Source organism: Rhincodon typus, chromosome 2, assembly GCF_021869965.1.
Source record: "Rhincodon typus isolate 14 chromosome 2, sRhiTyp1.1, whole genome shotgun sequence".
NCBI classification, from domain to species: Eukaryota; Metazoa; Chordata; class Chondrichthyes; order Orectolobiformes; family Rhincodontidae; genus Rhincodon; species Rhincodon typus.
In genome coordinates this window covers 111,220,469-111,247,112 of record NC_063333.1, presented here as the reverse complement: position 1 = coordinate 111,247,112, position 26,644 = coordinate 111,220,469, and the positions used below count along the sequence as shown (strand labels likewise).

Below are 26,644 nucleotides of genomic sequence, written 5' to 3'. Positions count from 1 at the left end.
AATTACTGATCCCAAGGCTAACAGATCAGATCAACTTTCTAGTCCTGTTAACTCTAGTCAAGGAAGACAGTTGCCTGGCTGAGCACCAACAGGACAAAACTTAATCAAAATTCCCATCTTCCCATTCCCATCTTCAATAATTGCAGAACCACTACATATGTATCATAATTGTTTCTAACACCTTATCCACCACTGATGTTAAACTGACCAGCCCATAATTGCGAGGAATGTCCTTACATCCTTACTTGAGTACTACATTTCCAATATATAGATTACTGGCATTTTTATCCTGTCCAGGGAAGATTAGATTATGTCAACTGTTATCTCCACCATCACTTCTTTAGCAGCCTTTGATGAAAGCCATCTAAACAAGACCATTATCCACTCTAAATATAGCCAGTTTTTCCAGTATATCCTGCCTATCAATTTTTAGCTTATCAATACCCTACCTGTCTCAATTTCTTTCTTTTATGTTAGCTGCCATTCTGTTCTCATATTCTTCCTTTGCAAGTCTTCCTTTATTCTTCACTTCCTCTCCCAATCTTTGTATCCTTATTCTTGCTTGAAGAAATTACCTAAGATGCATCATATACCATTCTTATTTGTTTCATTATATTGTCTCTTGCCCTTATCATCCAACGCCTTTGGTTCTCCCACCTTTCCTCTTATTGAAATATACCTAAATTATACCAGCAACAACTATTCCTTAAAGAGCGCTGTTGTAGGTTTCCCTGTCTTTCTTTAGTTCCATATTACTCTGGCTAGAGCTTCTCTTATTATATTGAAGTTAGACCTGTAACAATTCAAATGTTCTACTTTACATTGCTCCTTCTTCTTCTGATTTAAACATTACTGATCTAAACCTTATAAGACAAAGAGTTCCTTTGTAGACCCTTGATCCACTTCATCTATCTCACACCATTGCACCAGAAGCAGAAATATCTCCTCTCTAATTGAATCAAGAACATACATTGAGTGAAGGTGGGCCTGTCAGAGGAGAGGTGACATTAATTTCCTTCAATATCAAGCCGCCACAGAGACCAAACTAAAGTAGTTCAGTAGGAATCAAAGGAGATCTTCCAGTGCTGCACATAATCTGTACTTGGCAGTAACCAATCACCACAACCCCAGGATGCCATTGTAGAAACCTCCCAAGTATCTGTGATGCAATCATATTCAGCTACTTCATAAATAGTGACATTCCCTACATCATAATGTTACGTATGAGTCTACTCAAAGATGATTTTCAGCTTCATCTGTAAGCCTACTAATGAAAACAACCATATCAGCCTACAGCAGTACTTGCATATCATTGAGTAAGATCTAGAATCATAAATGGCAAGTAACATTCACAATAACTAAGTACCAGGAAATTATATTCTAAAACAAATGAAAAATCAACGACATCCAACAGAGTTGAACTGCACTATGTTAAACAAGTCTCCACCATTAACATCCTTTTGGGCAGGTCATCATTGAACAGAATCGTAACTGAGCTAGCAAACTGAAAATCAGAGCTACAAGGCCAGATTTGAGATTGGTTACTCAGTAATAAGCGACCCTTCCTGGCTTCTCAAGATGTCTCCACTATCTCATTTGGACAGAGTGTGATGAGGCCATATGGTCAGAACTTAGAAAAAAAGGGGTGGTCACTCTGTTGGGTCTGAATTATGGAACTCCAAATAGCCAGCAGGTACTAGAGGAGCAGATGTGTACAGAGATTGCAGGTACCTATAGGAACAATAGAGTAGTATTGGTTGGAGATTTTAATTTCCCCTGTAACGACTGGGCCACCCAGAGTGTAAAAGGTCCGGACGGGGTGGAATTTCTCAAATGTGTCCAAGAAAGTTTCCTAAATCAATACATAGACGGCCCTATTCAGGAGGGTGCAACACTTCACTTCCTCTTAGGAAATGAGGTCGGGCAAGTAACTGAAGTGTCAGTCGGAGAGCACTTTTGGTCCAGTGACCATAATTCTCCTAGTTTTAACATAGCTATGGAAATATATAGGAAAGGTCCACAGGTTAAGGTGCTGAACTGGAGCAGGGCCAATTTTGGGAGATATCAAAAGTGTGATATCAAGAGTCCAGGGACAGTATGTCCCTGTTAGGGTGAACGGAAAAGCTGGCAGGTTTAGGGATGCTTGGCTGATGAGGGATATTAACAATCTGGTCTGGAAAAAGAAGAAGGCATACATTGGGTTTAAGCCATCGGGCTCGAATAAATCCCTAAATGTCTATAAAAAGTGTAGGAACACACGTAAGAGGGAAATCAGAAGAGCAAAAAGAGGAAATGAGATGGATCTGGCAGATAAGGTTAAAGATAATCCAAAGAGGTTCTATAACTATATTAAGAGGGTGGCTAGGGAGAGAATAGGTACCCTTAAAAGATCAGCGTGGCCATCTACGTGTGGAGCCACAGGAAATGGAGGAGATTTTTAAGTAATATATCTCCTCACTAAACAGTGAGGAGAGAATTATAGATGCTAAGGAAATAAGAGAAATAAGTGGGGTTGTTTTGGATTGCATGCCAATGACCAGAGAGGAGGTATTTGCAGCCTTAAAGCGCATTAAAGTGGATAAATCCCATGAGCTTGATCAAGTTCATCCTTGGGCATTGTGGGAGACTAGGGAAGAAATTGCACAGGCCCTTGCAGAGATTGCTCCTCCATCTTTAGCCACTGATGAAGCTGCAGAAGACTGGAAGGTGGCTGATGTGTTCATTATTTCAGAAAAGTAGCAAAGATAAGCCAGGGAACTACAAGCCATTGAACCTGACATCAGTGGTAGGCAAGTTATTGGACAGGATACTGAGGGACAGGATCAACCAATATTTGGATAGTCAAGGTCTGATTAGGGCTACTCAGCATGGATTTGTGCGTGTGAGATGTTGTACTTTGGAAAGTCAAACCAACGTAGGACTTATACAGTTAATGGTAAGGTCCTAAGGAGTGTTGCGAAACAGAGGGACCAAGGAGTACAAGCGCATAGTTCTTTGAAAGTGGTGTCACAGGTGGACAGGGTGGCAAAGAAGGCATTTAGCATGCTGGTCTTCAGCAATTGAAGCACTGAGTATAGGAGTTGGGACATTACGTTACAGTTGTGAGGCCGCACATTGGAGTATGGTGTACAGTTTTGGTCACCCTGTTATAGAAAAGACATAGTTAAAATGAAAAGTGTGCAAAGAAGATTTACAAAGATATTATCAGGACTAGTAGATTATAGGGAGACGTTGGCCAGGATAGTTCTTTATTCCTTGGAACATAGGAGAATGAGGTGCATAAAATCATGAGGGGCATAGATAGGATGAATGCATATAGTCGTTTTCACTGGAATGGGGAATTGAAAACTAGAGTGTATAGGTTTAAGGTGAGAGGGGAAAGATTTAAGAAGGACCTGAGGGGCAACTTCTACGTGCAGAGAGTGGTGCATATATGGAATGGGCTGCCAGAGAAAGTGGTTGAGGCAGGTACAAAAGCAACATTTTTTAAAAATCATTTGGATAGGTACATGGATGGGAAAGGTTGAGGGATATAGACCAAATGTGGGCAACTGGAACTGGCTGAGTGGGCACCATGGTCAGTATGGATCCGTTTGGGCTGAAGGACCTGTTTCCATGCTGTATTACTCTGTGACTCTATGACTCTAAATAGTATGCTCCATGTAAGAAGCTCAAAATTATTTAGCTTGAGTCCAACTATTGAACTCAATAGTTATCCATTCAACAAATCAGGATCTCAGAGAAAACATAATTCACCAAGGTTTTTGAACAATACTTCCAAGCACTTTGGCTCTACTGGCAAGAAAGTTAAAAGTAACAATGGTTTGGGAACACTACTTGCTCCTCTCTGACTTGAGTTTATATATTACAATTTCTTCAGTATTGATGGGTTAATGTTCACCTGAATCCATCAGTGTAGCATACAAAGACTGCAACCATTCAACAAAAAGAGCCAGCACATTTACAGAACAGCCGCTGAATGGCCATAAAAGCATTATTTTAAATTTTCTTCCCAAACTACTCACCAAAACACACACAATTTCTGAAACTAGGACTGAAGAAAGATAACTGAATAAACAATGAGATATATAAATCAAATTGAATATTTTGCAGTTTCAACACAAGTGTACGGACTCTTAGTTGAGATCTACTTCCATGGGTTGGTAATCAGAGAATATGTATTTTAGATTATACCAGAAGTACCAAGAGATAATGGAGATTTTGCTTTCATATAGCTGGTTGATAGGACACGAAACGAAACAGAAGGGAGGAAAATAGTTCAGTATTCAAACCAGGAATATTTAACATCATTTGGGAAAGGGCTTGGGAATGGATCTATGTTTGTAGCTGTTTCACTGGCACAAACATGATGGATTGTGTTTGAATTTATTAGCTCTTCAAGCTACTCAGTTTTCTTATGTAAATAATACCTGCACATCCTCACTGCACTAGCATTCTAGCACCCATTTCTTCCTGTTAGAAATCACTGTGAATGTTTTGCATCAGTTTTCACTCGTGAAAGGATGATATGGGTAATGAAATCATGGAGAGATCTGCGATACAATTAAAAAAAAGCATAGACAGTGAGGAGGTTCTGAGTGGTCTGGCAGGATTAAAAGTAGACAAATCTCCAGGACTTGATGAAATTTATTCCAGGTTGTTTACTGAAGCAAGGGAGGAAATAGAAGAGGAGCTTACAAAAGTTTTCAATTCATCTCTGGCCACAGGAGAGGTGCCAGAGGACTGGAGGACAGCCAGTGTGGTACCATTATTCAACAAGGGAGCAAGGGATAAACCAGGAAACTACAGACCAATCAGTCTAACCTCAGTGGTAGAGAAACTATTGGAAGCATTTCTGAGGTACAGAATTAATCAGCATCTGGAGAGGCAGGGATTAATCAAGAACAGCCAGTTTGGCTTTGTTAAGGGGAGGTCACGACTGACCAACTTGATTGAACTTTTTGAAGAGGGCAATGTTTTTGATATAGACTGTTTGATGTTCCTATTTCAGCAAGCCTTTTGATAAGGTTCCGTATGGGAGACTGATAGCAAAGGGAAGAGCTCATGAGATCCAAGAAAATTAAGCAAATTGGCTGAGTTGGCCAAATTGGCCAGTGGCAGAGACCTAGCAAATGAATTTCAATGCAGGGAAATGTGAGGTAGTGCATTTTGATAGAAGAAACTGAGAGAGACAATAGAGACTCAATGGTACAACATTGAGGGGAGTACAGGAGTAGAGGGATATTAGGGTTCATGCACAATCTGAAGTTGGCCAGGAAAGCTAAAATGTTGTTAAAAAGGCTTAAAGGATCATCGGCTTATAATTAGAGGCATAGAGTGTAAAAGCGAGGAAGTGATGCCACACCTCTACAAATCATTGGTCAGACCACACTTGGAGTATTGTGTTTAGTTCTGGGCAGCTTATTCAAGGAAGGATGTTAAAACCCTGGTGAGAGTTCAAAAGGAGATTTATTAGATTGATACCAGGAATGAAGGATTTTAGATACAAGGATAGATTAGAGAGATTGTGATTATTCTCTTTGGAGCAGAGAAGATTAGGTAGCCTTATTGGGGTGTTCAAAATATGAACAATTTTGACAGGATAAAGATATGTCACTAACTAGTTGGTCACAATTTCAAGACTGTCAGCAAGACACCTAGGAGTGAGATGAAGAGAAATTTCTTTACTGAGCGTGTTATTAAGAGTTGGAAAGCACTGCCTGGAAGAGTAGTGGAGATGGATTCTCTAGAAGGTTTCAAAAGAAAGCTGGATATATATTTGAAAGTGATGAATTTAGAGGGCTACAGAGTTGGGCTGGAGAGTGGGACTGGGTGGGTAGCTCTTTCGGGTGCTATTACATACATGATGGGTTGAATGGCCTCCTTATGTACTGTAAAATTCTATGAGTGGCAGGAAGCAGAGTGTGATGTTAAAAGATGTTTTTTCAACTAAAAGTCTATGTCCATGGAGGTCCCACAGGGGTCAGTGTTGATATTAGTTCATGTTAATACATGCAACTCAGCACTCACTGCTCACTAGTGTGAATCTCATCTCACTGTTGGTTGGAAAATGGGAATTTTTGCTTTCAAAGCTGTGAAGCTCCCTACTGCCAATCTCACTCAATTCTCCCAACTTTTTCATCAATTCCCACATTGTTTAGGGGCTGGGAGGATTCCATTCCAAGTATTAACTTCTACAACTCGAAAATGCAAATTCATTCCTGGACATTGATCTCAAACTGAGGACAGTATACAGGTAAAAATTGTAATAAGTCAAATGACATGGAAGCTGCCAACAAATTCACATTATGCAGAGCTTTGAAATAGCCAAAGAAGGCCCTATGTAATCTGATTTACCTACAAATGTGTTCATTGTAAAAAATGAGAACTCATTGACACAGTAATTATGTAAAAGATGTATTTTGTTTCAATTTGTTCATATCTTATAAAAGTATCATAAAGAAGTAAAAGACGTTGAAAAATGTTTAGAGTCAGTTCTGACAAAACTTACTGCTTAACGTGCTCTCCTTGGATGAGTGCTCTACAGTCCACCATGTCATCAATATTTCCATGTTTTTGTGCTGCTTGCAAAATCCTAGAACATTTCTATCACTTCTTTGGCTCAGCTGGTGAAACAGGCAGGTGACTGGATGGGATTCATTGGACCCTTCAAGCTCCTCAGGATCTTTGGCTGAAGAACCTACTGCACTTATGATTGCCTCATTTGTCATTTCCGTTGTGCAACATACAGTGTTGCAAAAACAGCCTCGTCATCAGGTCAGTTGGCATCAACCTGCTGCTCAGCATCTTGAGCAGTCATAGCCTGCTTGAACCCTGTGTGGCTGGAACACCTTCCATTTTCCACATTTTCATCACTATAAGACGGAAATGTTCTCTGCCTCAGCTGCCTTTGAACCATGTTAGCACAGCTTCTTCAATAACAGGCTGTTCTCAGCTTCTTCCTTAATAGAGAGAATTCTTGCTTGTCAAACTATTCCAAAATGTTCATCTTTACTTCAGAATAGTTGACAAATTCAGTGCTGGAATCTCCTACTGCTTTTCGCTTCACACCCTGGTGGTCCACTTGCTCTATTAACTTCACTTTGTCTCTGATTGAAAATATTTTTAATTTTCTAAACAGGTATAGCCATATATACGGGATACTTTCACAGGAAAATTTCAATATTGAATGACGTCTTGCATGCAACTCATGCCGTAGCAGGTCTAACTCCACTCCAATTGATTGGCACAATCCCCCCAACAAGCATTTGTAAATTTGGCTAATCCAGAATTACCATTCTGGGACTTCAGTTTATCATGGGCTTCATTCTACCAGATTTCCTGTTTTGCAAGTGGGAATAACTGACAACTTCACCACAAGTGGAGTTGTGCATTATCCAAATTTGATTAATTGCAATTTCATTGTAACTCCAATCATACATGATCACACTATAGAAGACATCAGCATGTCCAGCGGATATCCCAGACACTACAGCAACCTACTTTTTAATATTTCTGATGTTAAGTTCTAGCAATAATTTCCTAACTTTAAAGTTTGGTGGCTAAGTGAATGGGATCTGTATGGGGTAGTACATATGTGGAATGAACCGTCAGATGAAGTGGTAGATGCAGGAATAGTTACAGCATTTAAAAGATATTTGGACAGGTACATGAATAGGAAAGGTTTAAAAGGGAAATGGAGGCAAATGCAGGCAAGTGAGACTAGTTTGATTTGGGAAACCTGGTTGGCATGGACAAGTTGAACTGGGTCTGTTCCATGCTGTATGACTCTATAACTCTATATTAAAACAAAAATATATATACACTTCCAAGATGGCAGTGCAGTAGAACTCTTCAGCCAGAGCTTGTCCACTCCGTCTGTTTTTTTACCACTTTTTTATCCCTTTAGCATTTTCTTTCCTTCTTTCTTCTCGGTGATGTACTGAACTCTCGGTCTCAGCGTGGACCCAGACTCTCTGCCTCAATACAGACCTAGTGTGGAGGAATCTGGACCCTGCATGGCACTCTTTCAACTCGGTGTGGCATCCTCTTGGTCCAGGGTGGCTGTCTCCCACCCCAGCGTGGCAGTCTCTCAGCAGCCCAGCATGGCCTCAGCCTGGACTTATGGCCTCAAGATGATTCCAGAGCCATCTGCTGGCCTTGACAGCCTCAAGGTGAAGCATGTGTGGTCTGAAGTCAAGGCCCAACATGGACTGGGTTGGAAGGGTGTTATTCTGAACATTTTATGTCTTTATTTTTCTAATTTATTCCTATGATCTGTAATGCTGGACTTTTTATTTCTTTATTTTTCTTTTTCCCTAAAAATTTGTACTAAGAATCTGTACCTAGGTACCTTTGCACCTAAGATGGCGCCATAAGTGGCGACTTGTAAACTTTTCACTGTACTCGTTTGAGTACATGTGACAATGAAGTTAATTCTAATTCTAATATTATGTTGCAGAGTACATTCCCTGTTTCTTATTTGCTGACAGAAGAATTACAGGCAATTATTTGATTTTCAATATAACGTGCATCCATCAGCTACCCATCCTATTCCACATGACTAAAACTTTATAACAGAACAATGATATCATGAAATATTAAATGTTCTACTTAAAGTTCCTGTGGATGTCAGGAAATTTGGTTCCTGATCCTCTGTAGTCATTTTAGAAATATCAAACCACTTTTCATTATCTCTGGCTTAAGTGCCACCAACAACGAGGTATAACTTCTTAAAGAGACTTGAGAAGTTGGGACTTCTTTTCACTGGATCCGAAAAGATTAAGTGTAAAATGACAGAGCTCTTCGAAGTTATCAAAAATTGTAATGTAATACATTGTGACAGATTTCTTGTACTGCTTGGTGAAACAGTAATGAATGATCACAGTTTTAATTTAATCATACATAATTACAAAAAAGGGCTGGAATTGGGTAGCTGCTTGAAAAATGGTAATATTTAATGGCATGCAAACGAGCAGCTTCAGTTTAGATTGTGTTGAGAAAATTATATCTCTGAGCTGTAATACATTCTTTAATTCTGTAGTGATCACAATTTAAACAAAATCAAAATTAGATTGAATAGGATGGATTATGACTCAGTAGATCATTCCCAGAAAAGTTTCAATATACTCAGCATTTTGTGAGACTTACGTGCAGAAATACATACAGAAAGGGGATAATATTAATTACATAAATTTCCTTTGATTAGTTTATTTTGAAGAAAAAAACTAAAAATTTCACTGTGGTTCTTGTAGGGGGCATCTGTAATCCAAGGTATGGAGCAAGTACGATTAGAAAGTGAAGAAACGCCTCAAACCATAGAAAACTGAGCACCAAATCAAAAATCACTCCAAGTCCACCTGCTGAGAAGTTAAGATTTTAGAGCAGAGAAACAGAACTCTTTTAAAAAAAACAAGCTTCCTTCATAACATGTATTTTATATTAATATATTTTAGAAGATCGTATTCCAGCACATCCAGTGAGTTGGCATACATTTTTTTTTTATTAGCAGATTCATTCTCATCTCCATCCCCTTCTGATGTTGTACCTTTCCCTCCTCCCATCAAACCTTTGTTTTGTTTTCAAATAGACCCAATTGTTCTTTGGTGAGTGGAATATTTGAGTAATATTTTACTATGTAGAAGGGCAAGAGCAGGAGATGTACAGGAGCACCACAATTCCCTTCCAAGCTACAGACCATACTGGCTTGAAACTTTACATGATTGTCTGTCAAAATCCTGGAACTCTCATCCAAACAGCAATATAGGTGGTCCTAAAGCGAAAGAATAGCAGCGGTTAAGGTAATGAGCTCACTGCCTTCTCTTGGGCAATTAGGGGATGGGCAATATTTGATGGCCTAGCCAGCCGCCCAAAACCTTTGAGCGAATATTTAAAGTACATACCGGCAGCCATTCTCTTTCCTCATGCAAATCTAGTTCAATCTGTTAGAAACAAGAGGTCTCCTATAAATAAATTTGTATTAATCCAACAATATACAATGCCAGACTGCGAGTTACTCACTCTGCTGTTTTTGACGAGCCTTGTCACAGATAGCTGGTCTGAGCTGCAATTTGCCGCCATTAGGTAAGGTGCAGTTTCTGGCGCAGATCACCACTCCGAGACAGGACTTTTTCAGGATTTGGCAGTTGTGGTTGTTGGTGTTCCTCATGGCCCAACCACTAAGGTGCCTTTGCGCATTTTTATCATCTGCAGTGTAAATATATCGTACATAGCCATCTGTCCATTCCTGGAACGTATCAAACTGCTTTATATCCTGCGAGTTACACACAAATATTGACTTATTTTCAATTGTATAAGGCGGCAGAGAAACAATATTACATGAGAAAAGCAAACGTGACCCTTTTCTGGACCCCATACCACACGCATATTATTAGACCAAATTTAGACCATTATTAGATCAATTTTAGATCTATGTCTTACTTATAAATCTGCAATCTCTCTCTAAAGTAAATCCAAACGATCAAATTGAAATCCGTTTACATGTGCATTATAAGAGCGTGTCTAAAATTTATCGCAAATTTTATTAAATTGCAATTGTTGCAGTTCAGAACATCCGAATCCAGCCCAAAATTGTCGACTTTCTTTTGAAATACATTAGATTTTAAATTATTAAGCACTTTCAAAGGAACGAGCTAAAATCACCCGCCAATAAACCGCAAATGGGCGTTAATATTAAGGCGCAGGAACAGAATCATTTGCTGAAATCCACAGGTCCGGACCTTCCGTTGAAGGGTCACTGGACCCGAAATATTGTCTCTGGTTTCTCTCCACAGATGCTGCCAGACCTGCTGAGTTTCTCCAGCTATTTCTGTTTCTGTTTCAGGTCTGGACAAAAGATCGTCGTCCTCAGAACGACTCTGATTCTGTCTCTACCCCATAAATTATTTATTTCAAAATGTTTCCAGTTTAACTTTTGAAATTGAATTGAAAAAAAATCATTAAAATAATGTTCATTAAGATGAATACAACATGCACAATCTATTTTTTATTTCAAACAAAGAAGCACAAGAAAAAGCAAGACTATTCCAAATTGATCTTTCCAGCCTGCTCGACCAACTTCAAGGATTTCAAAATTCGTTTGAGGAACGACATTTGACTATAACTTCTACCATTCTGTGTAGAAATACCACATTTGAGCGCGTTCTCCTACAAGACAAATGTTTTACAAAAAAGTTACCTGGGGCAGTTTGGGGTCGTTAATGTCCCAGGTGATTTTCATCCCGTAAGAACACACGCAGTCGGTATCTTGGTACTGGTCCCCTTTGGACATCTTGTCTCTGGGCCAGGAATCAGCTCCGCTCAACGACACAAGGTGACATGGGCTGGCGTAGGACTCCACTAGCTCTCCGGTTCATGTACTGCACAAAATAAACGGCAGGGTGAAGGAATCGTCAAAGATGCTAGAGGTATGAATTAACAGAAGCAAAGTAAACACGGAATGAGAAAATAAAGTAAAAAAAAAAGTTTGACAGGAAGTGCCCGTGCTCACGGAAACCAACTTAGGCATTTGTATCCCATTTGATGCCGCGGGGAGCGCAAAAGATTTCGCTGCACCGCGCCGCTTTGCGGCTCTTTATCTGAAACCTTGAATAAGTAAAGACGTTCTGAACACTCCCTACATCCCCGGTTAACCTCGCGCTGATTCAGGATACACGCTCTTTTTGACACAGTTGGATAGGATTTGAACACCAGCACTAGCTTTCATGTCAGGTGAACCGTGTTGGTGACCTGCGAAAATAGCCTGTTCTAATCTACACGTAGACACTCAGTTAGTCAAACATGACCCGCCTGCCAGTGTCTCAAATATAGCAGCCTCCAAAGACATAATCAGCCGCAAATTGAACAGGAATTAACCACAAATTCAAGGTTAGATCCCACATCAAAACAAAGTCAGCAGAGATCTTGAAATGACCATGTAAAAACATTTGTAATAAACATTTGTAAACTTGCCTTACTGGAATTCTGATACCATACGATTCCTTAAGAGGTGAAGTAAAAAAACATTATCAGCACGAAAGTGATCACGTCCTCCCAAACCGTCTGTCTAATACGGACAATACACAGGTGTTATGATGTGGGTAGAACATATGGTGAATTTTAGGCAAACGTTTAGATACTGTGAAAGTATCAATGAAAATGAATGTCCGTTCATTTCACCGTAGATCAAAGTGAACTTCGAGGTGTGTAACTGATTGTTGGGGCGTTTCAGGTTGTTTTATAGGTTATTTTGAACTGGAGATGACACAGTACATCCTAGTCATCGCGTACTTGTATTTTTGTTACTTGTGAATCTGAGTTCGGTGAGAGGGATAAGACTTGGGATGCAGTTTGATACAAGCTAAAAAGGCAAGAAATGGGGTTATTTCCACAGTTAAACGTTTACCTTCGTTGGAAGTTTTATAAGGTTGGATATTGATTTTTAGTTCAAACATTGCGATTAAAAAATTGTGAATTAAATTTCTGCAAATTGCTTGTCAACTGAGAACTAGTATTTTAAAAATCGGGGTACGTAATAATTAGAATATTTAAATAATATCAATCGGGGTCAAGTGAAGATGAGGTGGAAAACATTCCTCATGCACGACGTTGTGCATTTTGAAAGTACAGGGTATTTTGCCCTTTCCTTTATTTATATAACAACATTGCTAAACACTGCTTCACTTTGTCTCATTAAAGAGGGAACCTTTCCGAGTGTAATGGATCAAACAGAGAAACAGGCAAACCCGTTGTCTAATTGTTTTGTGTAAACCTCGTAGATTTTTCAGTTTAAGATTCAGAAAACCTGTCTGACGTAGTAGCCAAACTTGTTCCTACACTTGATTTTGGTAGAACATTTATTAATTAGTCTGCATATCTGAATGAAACCATGGTCTATTCACGATTTCTTTAGCCACTAGCCAGCACTGCTTGGCCGGTTAGGTCAGTTGGCTGAACAACTGGTTTGTGATGTAGAGTGATACCAACCCCAACAGTGTGGGTTCCATTCCTACACCAGCTGAAGTCACCACAAAGGACTCTCCTCTCCAACCCGTTCCTTTGCCTGAAGCATGGTGACTTTCGTGTCAAATCACCACTAGTCGTCTCCAATGAGAGAGCAGGACGACGGAGATTTTATTTTTTAAAACCGAACATTGAGGTTACATTTAAAATATATGAGAAAAATATTCGTCACGAACGTTAAACAACCCCGACCCCAGCCCACGTCCTACTGGCACGAAAAAGTTGACCAGGAAAAGGAAGTCAGAGCGCTAACGTCAGAACATTTCATGATCTGAGCTCTCTGCTGGTCTAATCGCCGATTTTCTTCACAGAAATCTGCACACTTGACATAAAAATAAATAATTATTTACCTCAAAAATACTGATTATTAATAAATAGATACCAAACAAAATAACAAACAGTACTCACACCAAATTGAACCAAAGTTGAACCCAAGATAAAATCAATATTGGCCAAGAAATTTAAACCGATACTGACCCCAAATTAAACCAGTAGTGAGTATATGAACGGACCCCCCGACCCACCCCGCTACTGGAACTAAATTCCTAAAAGATCCCTCCTTGTTTAGCCACACAATGGAACACAGCACACAATCTTAACGTGCATCCAAAATATTTTCATTGGAAAGTGTTTTTTTTTAAAAAATAGTCCATTTGCCAAATGCCACAAACATCCAAGCTCTTTAGGATTCTAACCATTTGTCTAACTCTAATTCGGGAGTACACTAGGTTGGAAAACACCGTTTTTGGTCTTCGTCGCATTAGTTAAATAGCATCGAATCAAGTTGACAAAACAATAGCAAAACAAGGAAGTCTTCTTGAAAGAGAAAGAAAAAGCTCCTTCAAAGAAATGTTCAAGAAAGTGATGTAAATTTGATATACAGTAAACTGCCACCCTGCTCAAACCTGACGTAGATGTTGTGAATATTAAGAATTATTAATAATTCTTGTACATTGATGCCCTAATACTTTCAAGAGTTAGGAATTCTGTGGTATTTTAAATTCTGGAACAATCAAATTAGTCGATAAATGAAGCAGCAATAAGCTTTTAAGAACTTATGACAGTTACCGAAGAGCGAAGTAAAGGCAGTTTCAAACCGCACAGTTACAAACGAAATAAATACCTCTAAAATACAAATTGAACATATCGCTATCGTAGTAATATCGCATCAAACGAATAGGGGAAAAAAAAGCAAATCAAGATTTTACCGAACGTGAAATGTTTGAAGAACTGAATTGTGGCGACAAAATTGTAACTGGCAACATGAAAAAGGAAGCTTAAGAATTCCATTAAAAGCTTTCAAAACTATTTCGAAATAAAATCGTTCTGTATTTCAGCTTTAGCATAAAGTATTGAGTCACATCAGTTAGATATTTATTTTTCTAAATAATTTAGGACCCTGGAGCCAAAACAAAGTTCCAAATAGTGTGTAGGCAACGATAATAATTAACGACACAGTCAATTGTTGAAATTATATTATCAAAAGAAGTAAATTAAAATGTTCCCCAGCTGAGATAGATTAATATCAGTACAGGGTGTTTTGGTTTGTTAGAAGTTTAGAGGTTCATTCCATCAATGAAAAGAAATCAAATGACAAACTTGAGAAAGGATGTACTGGCACTGGAGGGGGTGCAAAGGAGGTTCACTAGGTTGATTCCGGAGTTGAGGGGGTTGGCTTATGAGGAGAGACTGAGTAGATTGGGATTATATTCATTGGAATTCAGAAGATTGAGGGGGGATCTTATAGAAACATATAAAATTATGAAGGGAATAGATAAGATAGAAGTAGAGAGGATGTTTCCACTAGCAGTTGAAGCTAGGACAAGAGGGCATAGCCTTAAGATTAGAGGGAGCAGACTTAGGACTGAACTGAGAAGGAATTTCTTCACCCAGAGGGTTGTTAATGTGTGGAATTCCTTGCCCAGTGAAGTAGTTGACGCTACTTCAGTAAACGCTTTTAAAAAAAGGTAGATTTTTTTTGAACAATAAAGGAATTAAGGGATTCGGTGAGAACGCGGGTAAGTGGATCTGAGTCCACGAAAGGATCAGCCATGATCTTATTGAATGACGGAGCAGGCTCGAAGGGCCAGACGGCCTACTCCTGCTCATGGTTCTTGTGTTCTTGTGTTCTTGTAAATCTTCAAGGATTGGAATTTTCTCTAAAATTAGCTAAGTTAATTAAAGGTTTGTATACAATATTTTTACTTACATCATATACTTTAACCCTCATTGCTGTGTTATTTTAAATGAAAGAAAATTATGAGGAACATGTTTTTGTATGCTCCTTTCCAAATCACACAAGTAAGAAAATAAGTGGAAAAGAATAACACATTGAAGAATTTAGATGACCTCAAAACTGTGAGAGTAAAACTTCAGCAATGAACAAAGAACAATACAGCACAGGAACAGGCCCTTTGACCCTCCAAGCCTGCGCTGACACATTTTGTCCTTCCATATTAAAACTTTGTTCATTTACAGGATCCATATCCCTCTATTCCATATTTCAGGTATTTGTCCAGGTGTTTCTTGAATGCTGCTATTGTGCCTGCTTCTACCACCTCTGGCAGCGCGTTCCAGGCACTCACCACCCTTTGAGTGAAAAACGTGCCTTGCACATCTTTTAAAATTACCCCCATACCTTGAACCTAGTAATTGACCCCTCCACCCTAGGAAAATGCCTCATACTTTCCACTGTATCCATGCCATTCATAATCTTATAAATTTCTATTAGGTCACCCCTCAACCTCCTGCACCCCAGTGAAAACAAACCCACTCTATCCAATATTTCTTCATAGCTAAAATCCCCCATACCAGGCAACATCCTGTTTTCTGTGCCCTCTCCAAAGCATCCACATCCTTCTGGTAGCATGGTGACCAAAACTGTACACAATATTCCAAGTATGGCTTCTAACTAAAGTTCTGTAAAGCTACAGCATAATTTACCTATCCTCTTACCCAATAGCCCTTCCAATAAAGGCAAGTATGCCATAGGCCTTTTTTTGCTATCTTGTCTACCTGCGCTACCACCTTCAGTGATCTGTGGACCTGCACACCCAGATCTCTCAGCATATCAATACTCCTAAGAGTTCTACCATTCACTGTATAATTTCCATCGGTACTTGACCTTCCAAAATATTTCACCTCACATTTGTCTGGATTAAACTCCATCTGCCATTTTTCTGCCCATGCCTTCAACTGACCTATATCTTGCTCTACCCTTTGATAATCCTCCTCACTATCTGCGACTCCACCAATCTTTGTATCATCTGCAAACTTACTAAGTAGACCAGTCAGGTTTTCCTCTAAATCATTTACATAGACCATGAACAACAGAGGTCCCAGGATTGATCCCTGTGGAACACCACTAGTCACAACCTTCTATTCCAAAAAGCATCCTTCTACCACTACCCTCTGTCTCCTATGGCTAAGCAAATTCTGTATCCATCTTGCCAGCTCACCCTAGATGCCATGTGACTTCACCTTTTAGATTTTTTAAGACTTTAGATTGACTTCAACTTTTATACCAGTCTGCCATGAAGGACCTTGTCAAATGTTTTACTGAAGTCCACGTAGACAACATAAACCGCTTTTCCCTCAATCATCTGTGTCACCACCTTAAAAAACTCGATCAAGCTAGTGAGTCACAACCACCCCTGCACAAAACCATGTTGTCTATTGCTAATAAGTCTATTTGCTTCAAAATGCTCATAGATATTGTCCGTGACAATCTTTTCCAACAATTTCCCTAACACCGATGTGAGGCTAACAGGCCTGTCATTTCCTGACTTATCCCTGCTACCCTTCTTAAACGTTGGGACAACATTGCCTGTTCTCCAGTCCTCTGGGACCTCACATGTGGCCAAAGAGGACACAAAGATATCTGTCAGTGCTCCTGCAATTTGTTCTCTTGCCTCCCTCAATATTCTGCGTTAGATCCCATAAGGACCCAGAGACAAATCTATCTTAATGCTTTTTAAGATGCACAGCACCTCATCCTTTTTAATAGCAACTTGGCTTAGAAATTCGACACTCCTCACGTGAGATCATTGTCCACCAATTTCTTCTCTTTAGTGAATACCAACACAGAGTATTTGTTTAGGACAACATCTACCTATTCTGGCTCCACACATAGATTCCCTCATTTGTCCTTGAGTGGGCCAAACCTTTCCCTGGCTACCCTCTTGCTTTTTATATATGTATGAAAGGTCTTGGGATTTTCCTTAATTCTGTTTGCTAATGATTTTTCATGACCCTGTTTAAATTCGTTCTTACTTTCCTTATATACTTCAAAGGCTTTGTCACTTCCCATCCTATAGACCTTACATCATAGAGTCATCGAATTTAATCCCAACAGTGTGGAAACAGGCCCTTCGGCCCAACCAGTCCACACCAACCCTCAGAGCATCCCATCTATATCTACATCCCACCATCCACCTACAACCCACCTAATCTACGCATCCCTGAACACTGTCAGTAATTTAGCATGGGCAATCCACCTGGCCTGCACATCTTTGGATTGTGGAGGAAACCGGAGCACCCGGAGGAAACCCACACAGGCACGGGGAGAATGTGCAAACTCTACACAGACGGTCACCTGAGGGTGGAATCGAGCCCAGATTCCTGGTGCTGTGAGCAGCAGTGCTAACCACTGAACCATCATGCTAGTCATAGAGTTATACAGCACAGAAATAGACCCTTCAGTCCAACTCGTCCATGCCAACCAGATATCCTAAATTAATCTAGTCCCATTTGCCAGCATTTGACCCATATCTCTCTGAATCCTTCCTATTCATACACCCATCCAGGTGCCTTTTAAATGTTGTTATTGTACCAGCCTCCACCACTGCCTCTGGCAGCCTGTTCCATATGCCCACCAACTTCTGCATGAAAATGTTGCCCCTTAGGTCCTTGTTAAATCTTTCTCCTCTCACCTCAATCCTATGCCCTCTAGCTTTGTACTCCCCCACTGCAGGGAAAAGACTTTGGCTATTCACCCTATCCATGCCCTTCATGATTTTATAAACCTCTATAAGGTCACACCTCAGACTCTGATGCTCCATGGAAAATAGCCCCAGCCTATTCAGCCTTTTCATATAGCACAAACCCTCCAAACATGGCAGCATTCTTGTAAATTTTTATGCCTCGTTTTTCTTTTGACCAAAGTCATAACTCTGTGGTCATCCAAGGTTCATGTAACTTGCCATATCGATCTTTCATTGTCACAGGAACACGCCACTCTCCAACTCTTATCAACTGCCATTTGAAATACTCCCATATGTCCGACGTGGATTTACCCTTAAACAGCCACTTCCAATCAACACTCTCCAGTTCCTGCCTAATATTGTTGTAGCTTGCCTTCTTCCAATTTAACACCTTCACCCGTGGACTGCTGTTATTCCTCTCCATGAGTATCTTAAAACTCATGTATTACGATCACTACTCCCAAAATACTCCCCCACTGAAATTTCACTCACCTGGTCGAGCTCATTTCCAAAAACCATGTTTAGTATAACTCCTTTCCTGGTTGGGCTGTTTATACACAGATTCAAGAAACCCCCCTAAATAGTCCTTCCAAATTCTGACCCATCCAGGACCCTAGCATGAAGTGAGTCCCGGTCAATACGGGTGAAGTTAAAATCACCCAACACAACAACCCTGCTGATTTTTACATCTTTCCAAAATCTGTCTGCAGTCTCTCCTCCATCTCCCACTGGCTGTTGGGAGGCCTGTAGTATATCTCCAGCATTGTGCTTTCACGTTTCCTATTCCTGAGATCTATCCATATTGCCTCGCTGCACAGGTCCTCTGATGTATCCTCCTTCAGTACAGCTATGAGATACTTCTTTACCCCTTTCAAATCCTTTCCTATCACACCTGAAACATCTAAATCCTGGGACATTCAGCTGCCAGTCCTATCCCCCTTTCAGCCAAGTCTCCACAATCACAATCATGTCACAATTCCAAGTCCTAAACAAAGCTCTAAGTTCATCTACTTTGCCTATCCTGCTTCTCACATTGAAGCACATGCATTTCAGACCATGTCCCTTGCTCTTTTCAATAGCGTTTCCCTGCCTGTTCTTGTTCTTAGTCATGTTTGCCTTGGTTTCTACTTCTCCCTCAATTTCTGCATCTACTGTCCTCCTTCTCTGGTTCAGTAGATTATCAATCTAATCTGAACACTTAGATATGCTACTTTTCAAAACATGCTGCAACATAATCTTTGAGGCATGCACAAATCAAAATATTTATCCTAGAGATGTAGAAACTTAGGCATTCATTAACAAGTTGCATAGCAGTAAAATGGAGCCGCATGCATCTGCATGTTTGAAACAGAAAGAATTTCATATCTTAAATTTAGTGGTGTGAAGTCCAATGTGAACATAACTAACACGAAGCTATGGACTGTAAATTACTGTCAATTTATGGTGGCATGATGGCTCAATGGTTAGCAGTGCTGCTTCATAGTGCCAGGGACATAGGTTTGATTCCAGCCTTGGGTGACTGTCTATGTGGACTTTGCACATTCTCCCTTTGTCTGCGCAGGTTTCCTCCGAGTGCTCTAGTTTCTTCCCACAGTTGAAATATGTGCAGGTTAGGTGGCTTGGCCATGGGCAAATTGTCGGTAGTGTCCAGGGATGTGCAGACTAGGTGGGCTAGCCATGGCAAATGTGGAGTTACCTGGATAGGGTAGGGTGCTGGGTCTGGTTGGGATGCTCTCTGGAGGGCTGGTGCAGAGTTGATGGGCTGAATGGCCTCTTTCCTCATTGTAGGTATTCAGTGATTGTAACTATGTTTAAATTTGAACAACATGCATTGCTCTGCTTTTTATTGAATGCTCTTTATATATTATCTAGATCTGAATTCTCAATTCATGCAATATCCCTGCAATGAGGAGCCATGAGTTTTGAGAAACAATGCAGAACATCTTGACTCAAATAACATGTTCCTTTACAAATGTCAAATCATTATAAAGAATATTTAGCAGCACGTTTCAAACATGACATACTTCAGTACTCAGATTAGGTCAATAAGCTTCTAGAGTTTTACTCTATCAGACTATGCAGTCATCCAAATACTTGGCTGTGCAGCTCCACCAGTGTAAAGCACTGTGTTGCGAAGTTGGGTACAGTACTTGTGGATTGGGAGGCAGGATGTTAGAATTGGGTATTTGTAAAACACCAGGGGTGGGAAGCATTGTGTGGTCCCTTTGAAAGATCATGTGCTTTTCCTGTGCTTGCAGATTTAAAATGGATGTCTGTGAGCAGCTGCTTGAAAGTTTGCAAGTACACAGAGAACACCCAAATTGAAACATTTGTATTGCAAGGCAATACAGTTAACAGGCCAAGCAGCAGTTTTTACCAAGACAACAGGCTTTTGAATTTAGCCAATCAATTTGAACCAGGTACTTGGATACCAAAAACCTATTAAATGTAAGTCTGATGGTTTGGAGAATGTAGGACCAATCCTATCGTAAGAAATATTGATATGTCATCAAGGGTATAAAAAGAAGGGGACAGTTGGACAAAGCCCCAGAGCTAGCTGCCATCTGCGAAACCTAATGGCCCTCAGCTCTCAAGAGAGAATTGCTGCGTCTCTCAGTCTCCTTTATGTTTTAGAGAAAGCACCATCTACATAACAACAGTGCCAATGACACAACTAGTTAATATTCCTGACAGAAGAATCAACAGAGAAAGCATTTCTTACACAAGAATTAACAGAGAAGGCACCGAACATTCTGGAGGACCTGTAACCTAGCTGTAATTTTGAAAGACTAAATACTTTTGTTTAAGTGGGACTTGTATTTACTGGAGCAGCATACCTTAGAATCTTGCTTTATTCAGGAATATTTAGTGGTTAGAAAACATTTATTCAGTTTGTTAATGGTTTGTTAATTTGTTCATTATCAGAGTTAGATAAATAGTTACCTCTTGACTTTAAAGTGAGTGTTAGTGATTTATTTTATTTAACCACTAGAAGTTGCTGAAAAGCAGGTTAAACCACCTTTCACACTCCTTTTACAGATTATGGGGCGAGGCGCTCCTCTTTGGGTGTTTTGGTTTTAGTTCTCAGAGGGGAGTCAACTTCTACTTTATAATAGAACCCTATCCGGGATTTGGACAGTTTTGAACAGATTTAGGGTATGAAAAGTCCCAGCAGATTTAAACAGACTTGGGGACTAGTGTCCTAGATCTTTAAATAAAACCTAAGTGAGAAGTGGAAAATCTGTTCAATTTTTGTTGCTATTTGTTGGTTAAACATCGATAAAGAGTTTTGAGGGGGTCAAAGCTGCTTCCCAAATTTGTCAAGAAAGTTTAGAAAGACAGGAAAAGATGACACTTCTGGAATTAGCAAACAGGCTTAAATTGGGTTTAACTAGGGATAATAAAGAAAGCTGAATTTGTAGCTGAGTTAGCCAAGCATTTAGGTATATCAGAGAAACAGTCAAGTGCAGTGGAGTTAGAAAAAATTAAATTGCAAGTGAGACAATTGGAGTTAGAGAATAAAGAAAGAGAAAGAAGACAGCTACTGAAGAAAAAGAAAGGACAGCCATGGCAGAAGATAAAGAAAGGGAAAGAAAATTCCTAGCCGAAGAAAAAGAAGGGGAAAGAATGTTCAAGTTGAGAAAGATGAAGTTGGAACTTGAAGTAAAAAGGATTCAAATGACAGAAGTAAAAGTACAAGGAAGAAGTGATAATGAGCAAACTCATCATAGCCAACAACCTGGTAGAAACGTATACAAATATGTCCAAACATTACCAAAATTCTGTGAAAAAAAATGTAGAAGCCTTTCTCATTCCCTTTGAGAAATTGGCTGAACAGATGAACTGGCCAGAGACTGTGTGGGCAAGCTGGTAGGCAGAGCTAGTGTGGTGTTTGCCGTGCAGAAGTGACAGGAACTCATGTTGAGGAACAGAAAATTAAAACAGCAAGTTCAGCTGCAGAAATGGCAGATGAATACACAGTGCATAAATTGAAATCTAGCTTCCGACAGCAATTTCATTCCATGAGGGATAGAAATTGGGAAAGAGGGAGATCCTTTGATGAAAAACAAAAATTAGATCACACTGGGAACAGTTTACCACATGTGAAAAAAGAAACCCAAGAGGGTAGAAAAGAGGTGAAAGGCTTCAGGTGTTTTCACTGCAATAAGATGGGACACACAAAGTCACAATGCTGGTGGTTTAAGAAAGGTGCTGAGAAAAAGGATGTGGTAAAAGAGGCTAAACGTTTGGGATTATTTAAGGTAGTGAAGGAAATCCCAAGAGAAGTTAAGGAGCTGCAGGAAAGTGCACAGCCTAGACACAGGCTGGATAATAAGATAGCACCCAATCTTCTCAAAATCTTCACATGTGTAGGTAAGATTTGCTCAGGGAGAACAGGGGGATTAGGTAAAGCGGTCAAAATATTGAGAGATATGGGAACTATTTTGTCTCAAAGAGGATGAAAATATTTGCATTCCTTCTGAAATATTGCCCAAGAGACTGGTAATCTGTGGAATAAATGGAGAGAGGAATAGTGTTCCCCTGTGTAAGATAAAGCTAGAAAATCCAATCAAGACTTGGGAAGTGATAGTGGGAGTGATGGAAAAATTGGCTATTCCAGGAATACAGTTTATTCTTGGAAATGGTATAGATGGATCACAGGTGAGAGTGATGCCTACTGTAGTGGAAAAACGTAAAGAAAACGAAGGAACTGAGGAGTTAAAGAAAAATACCCTGGAATTTTTCTGGACTGTGTGGTGACAAGATCCCACAGTCATAAGTTAAAACAAGAAGTTAAAAAAAAAAGAGAAATATGAAGGAGTTGAGGTCCAGTTAGCTGATTCTCTGTTTGATGAGATGGCAAAGGATCAGGCAGAGGTGTTTAGTTCTGAAAGATTAATGGAGTTATAACAAAGAGATGAGATGATAAATGATTTATATCATAAAGCCTTACTCGGTAAAGGAATCAGAGTGTATTCCAGAATGCTAGTACCTTAAGGATAAAATCTTAAGTTGGAAATAGAGACTTTGGCAGGTTAGTGCAGATAAGAAATGGACGGGAAGTTCAGCAGATTGTGTTGCTGGTAGCATACAGACAGAAAGTTTTGTGGGTAGCACACAAATTATCTGTAGGAGGTCATCTAGGAGTGAAGAAGACTCAAGCTAAGATACAGAAGCATTTTTATTGGCCTGGATTACAAAGATGTGGTTGAATTTTGCTGTACTTGTCATATGTGTGACATGGTAGGAAAGCCATAGGCAGTGATAACAGCAGCACCTTTGATTCCAATTCCCACATCTGAAGAAGATTTTACATGGATTATAACTGGTTGTGTAGGTCCCTTCCCTAAAATCAAAAGTGGGAGCTAGTATTTGCTAACCATGATGGATGTATCTACCAGGCTTCCAGAGGCAATTCCATTATGGAATATCAAGGCGAAAAAGGTTATGGAGGGGTTCTTGCTTTCTTTACCTGTTATGGACTACCCAGGGAGATTCAGTCAGACCAAGGGTCCAATTTTACTGCCAAATTCTTTAAGAAGGTCATGAATAGTCTAGGCATGCAACACTTTAAATCAAGTACGTACCATCCTGAACTCAGGGAGCATTGGAAAGTTGGCATCACACTCTAAAGACAATGTTGAGAGCTTATTGCCAGGGTTATGCAAATGATTTGGATAAAGGTATCTCATTATATTATTTGCTATTAGAGATGCCCCAAATGAATTGACTCAGTTTACTCCATTTGAATTGATATTCAGACACCAAGTAAGAGGGACTTTAAAATTAATTAAGGAAATATTAATAGGCCCAAAATCAGAGATCTCACAGTTGAATTCTGTATCTGAGGTGAGAGAAAGATTAAAGAAAGTAGGTGTATTAGCTAGATAACATTTGAAGGTGGTAAGCACCTAAAGAAGCAAGAAGTAGCTAAGAAATCTAAAATTCGTACATTTGCCAGTGGGGATAAAGTATTGGTACTGTTCCCAGTGGTAGGACATCCCTTCAAAGCAAGGTTTAGTCGTCCCTAACAGATTGAGAAGAAGTTAAGTCAGGTGAATTATCTGGTGAAGATGCCAGATCGGAAAAAAAGTTATCGGGTATCTCATTGAACATGCTGAAACAGTACTACAACAGGGAAAAGAAACTGAAGAAACAGATACTAGTTACTGCTACTCAGAGCGAGGAATCAAACCCAGATGATTTAGATTTTGATGTGCCTCAGAATAAATTGAATAATGAGGTAGTCCTTAAGGAATGGGATAGGCAGTGAGCTACCTGTCCCAGAGAACTAAATTGAAAGACTTGTTACCATGCTATGAGGACATATGTAAAAATAGAGTAGGAAGGACTAACGTCATAGTTCATGAGGTTGACTAGGCAATGCTGTTCTGATAAAACAACACCTCTCCAGGCTTAATTCTTTCAAAACAGCACAGGTTGAGAAGGAAGTGAAGCAATGCTCCAAGAAGACATCATGGAGATGAGTCAAAATGAGTGAAGGTACTGATGGTACTCAATGATTCTGCTTAGATTATCAGAAGGTCAACACTGTGACCAAATCTACTCATACCCAATTCCAAGGCTGGAGGATTGTGCAGAAAAAGCATAACAAGCCACTTAGATCACAAAGTTGGACTTACTTCATGGTTACTGGCAAATATCTTTGTCAGAGAGAGCAAAAGAAGTTTCTGCTTTTGTAACCCCAAATGGGCTGTATCAATTTAAAGTAATGTCCTTTGGAATGAAAAATGCACCAGCCACTTTTCAAAGGCATACAAACAGAGTTGTTGCAGGATTAACTACTTGTGCCATCTATGTAGATGACTTAGTGATCTTTAGCCATTCATGGAAAGATCACAAGGTGCATTTGGCAAAGCTTAGAATCATAGAATTCCTACAGTATGGAAACAGGACCTTTGGCCCAACAAGTCCACACCAACCCTCTGAGCATCCCACCCAGGCCCATCCCCCTATAACCCAACTAAGCTACACACCCCTGAACACTACGGGCAATTTAACATGGCCAATCCACCTAATCTGCACATCTTTGGACTGTGGGAGGAAACCGGAGTACCCAGAGGAAACACACGAAGATATGGGGAGAATGTGCAAACTCCACACAGCCTATCGCCTGAGGGTGGAATTGAACCTGAGTCCTTGGCGCTGTGAGGTAGCAATGCTAACCATTGAGCCACATGCCGCCCCAAATGCTCTTTGAGAGACTACAGAATGCAAACTTTGTCATAAACATAGCAAAAACAGAACTTGCAAAGGTGGAAGTGACATTCTTAGGGCACAACATCAGAAACAGACAGATGACACCAAAGGAAGTGAAGATGAAGGCCATTGAGGAATTTCCAAGACCATCCTCGAAGAAGGAAGTGCTATGATTTTTACGATTGAGCAGATTCTACAGGAAATTGTACCAAACTGATGGATTTGTTAAAACAGAACACAAAATATCAATGGACAGAACAAGGCCAGGAAGCATTTTAGGTTTAAAAGCACTGTTAACCACCACAGCAGTTTTAGCCAAGCCAAAATTTTTAAAACTCTTCAAAGTCACCAACAACACAAGCAGTGTAGGTGTTGGAGCTGTGTTGTTACAGGACGATGTTATGGAATTGAAAGACCAATCAGTTATTTTTCAAAAAAGCTCAATATCCGCCAGAAAATATATTCAACCATTGAAAAAGCGTTATTGAGTTTACGAATGGCCTTATAACATTTTAATGTTTACTTTGCAAACAATGCATCAGAAACGATTGTGCATACCAATCACAATCCTTTGACATATCTGGAAAGATTTAAGGACAAGAACACTAGACTATTTCATTGGAGTCTCATGTTACAAGCACTTAATTTACAGATTGTACATGTTGTGGGTCGTGAAAATATTATCGCAGATATATTATCATGAGTTTAAAAGAAAAATGCTTATATAAGAAATGGTAGTGTTCAACGTTATATATAAATAGAATTAGTATGAAATGTGTAACTCTAGATTAATGAGCAAGGATCTAGAAATATAATGGAGTTAAGGTTTTAAAAAAAAAGCCATTGGTTAGTATTGCGAAGTTGGGTAGAGTACTTTTGGATTGGGAAGCCGAAAGTTACAATTTGGTGTTAGTAAAATACTAGGGGGAAAAGCAAATATCATATCCTTTTTCTGTGCTTAGAGATTTAAAATGGATGTCTGTGAGCAGCTTGAAAGTTTGCAAGTATATAAAGAGCACCTGAATTGAAACATTTGTATTGAAAGGCCACACAATTAGCAGGCCAAGCAGCAGTTTTGACCAAGACAACAGACTTTTAATTATCCAATAAATTTGAACCAGGTACTAAGATACCAAAAACCTATTAAATTTAATTTTGATGATTTTGACAATATAGGACAAATCCTGTTGTAAGAAATATTGATGTGTCATCAAGAGTATTAAAAAGAAGGGGAAAGTTGGACAAATCCCCAGAGCTAGTTGTCATCTGCCAGAGCTAACAGCCTCAACTATTAAGAGAGAATCGCTGCCTCTCACAGTCTCCTCTCTGTCTTTGAGAAAGCACCATCTAAATAACAATGAAACCAATGGCACAATTAGTTAATATTCCTGGCAGAAGAATTGACGGAGAAGGCACAGAAC

General features: G+C 39.6%; 1 protein-coding gene across 1 annotated transcript in view; it reads right to left on the bottom strand.

Moving 5' to 3' along the window:
• LOC109927112 (glial cells missing transcription factor 2) overlaps window positions 1-26,644 on the bottom strand; it is a 1,179,481-nt gene that overhangs the window by 1,148,324 nt on the left and 4,513 nt on the right. The window contains exons 2-3 of the mRNA XM_048608764.1: window positions 11,198-11,378; window positions 10,021-10,273 (exon numbers count right to left, since the gene is read on the bottom strand). Coding sequence (XP_048464721.1) covers window positions 10,021-10,273; window positions 11,198-11,290 — 346 coding nt within the window. The 5' untranslated portion in view covers window positions 11,291-11,378. The remainder of the gene's footprint in view (window positions 1-10,020; window positions 10,274-11,197; window positions 11,379-26,644) is intronic.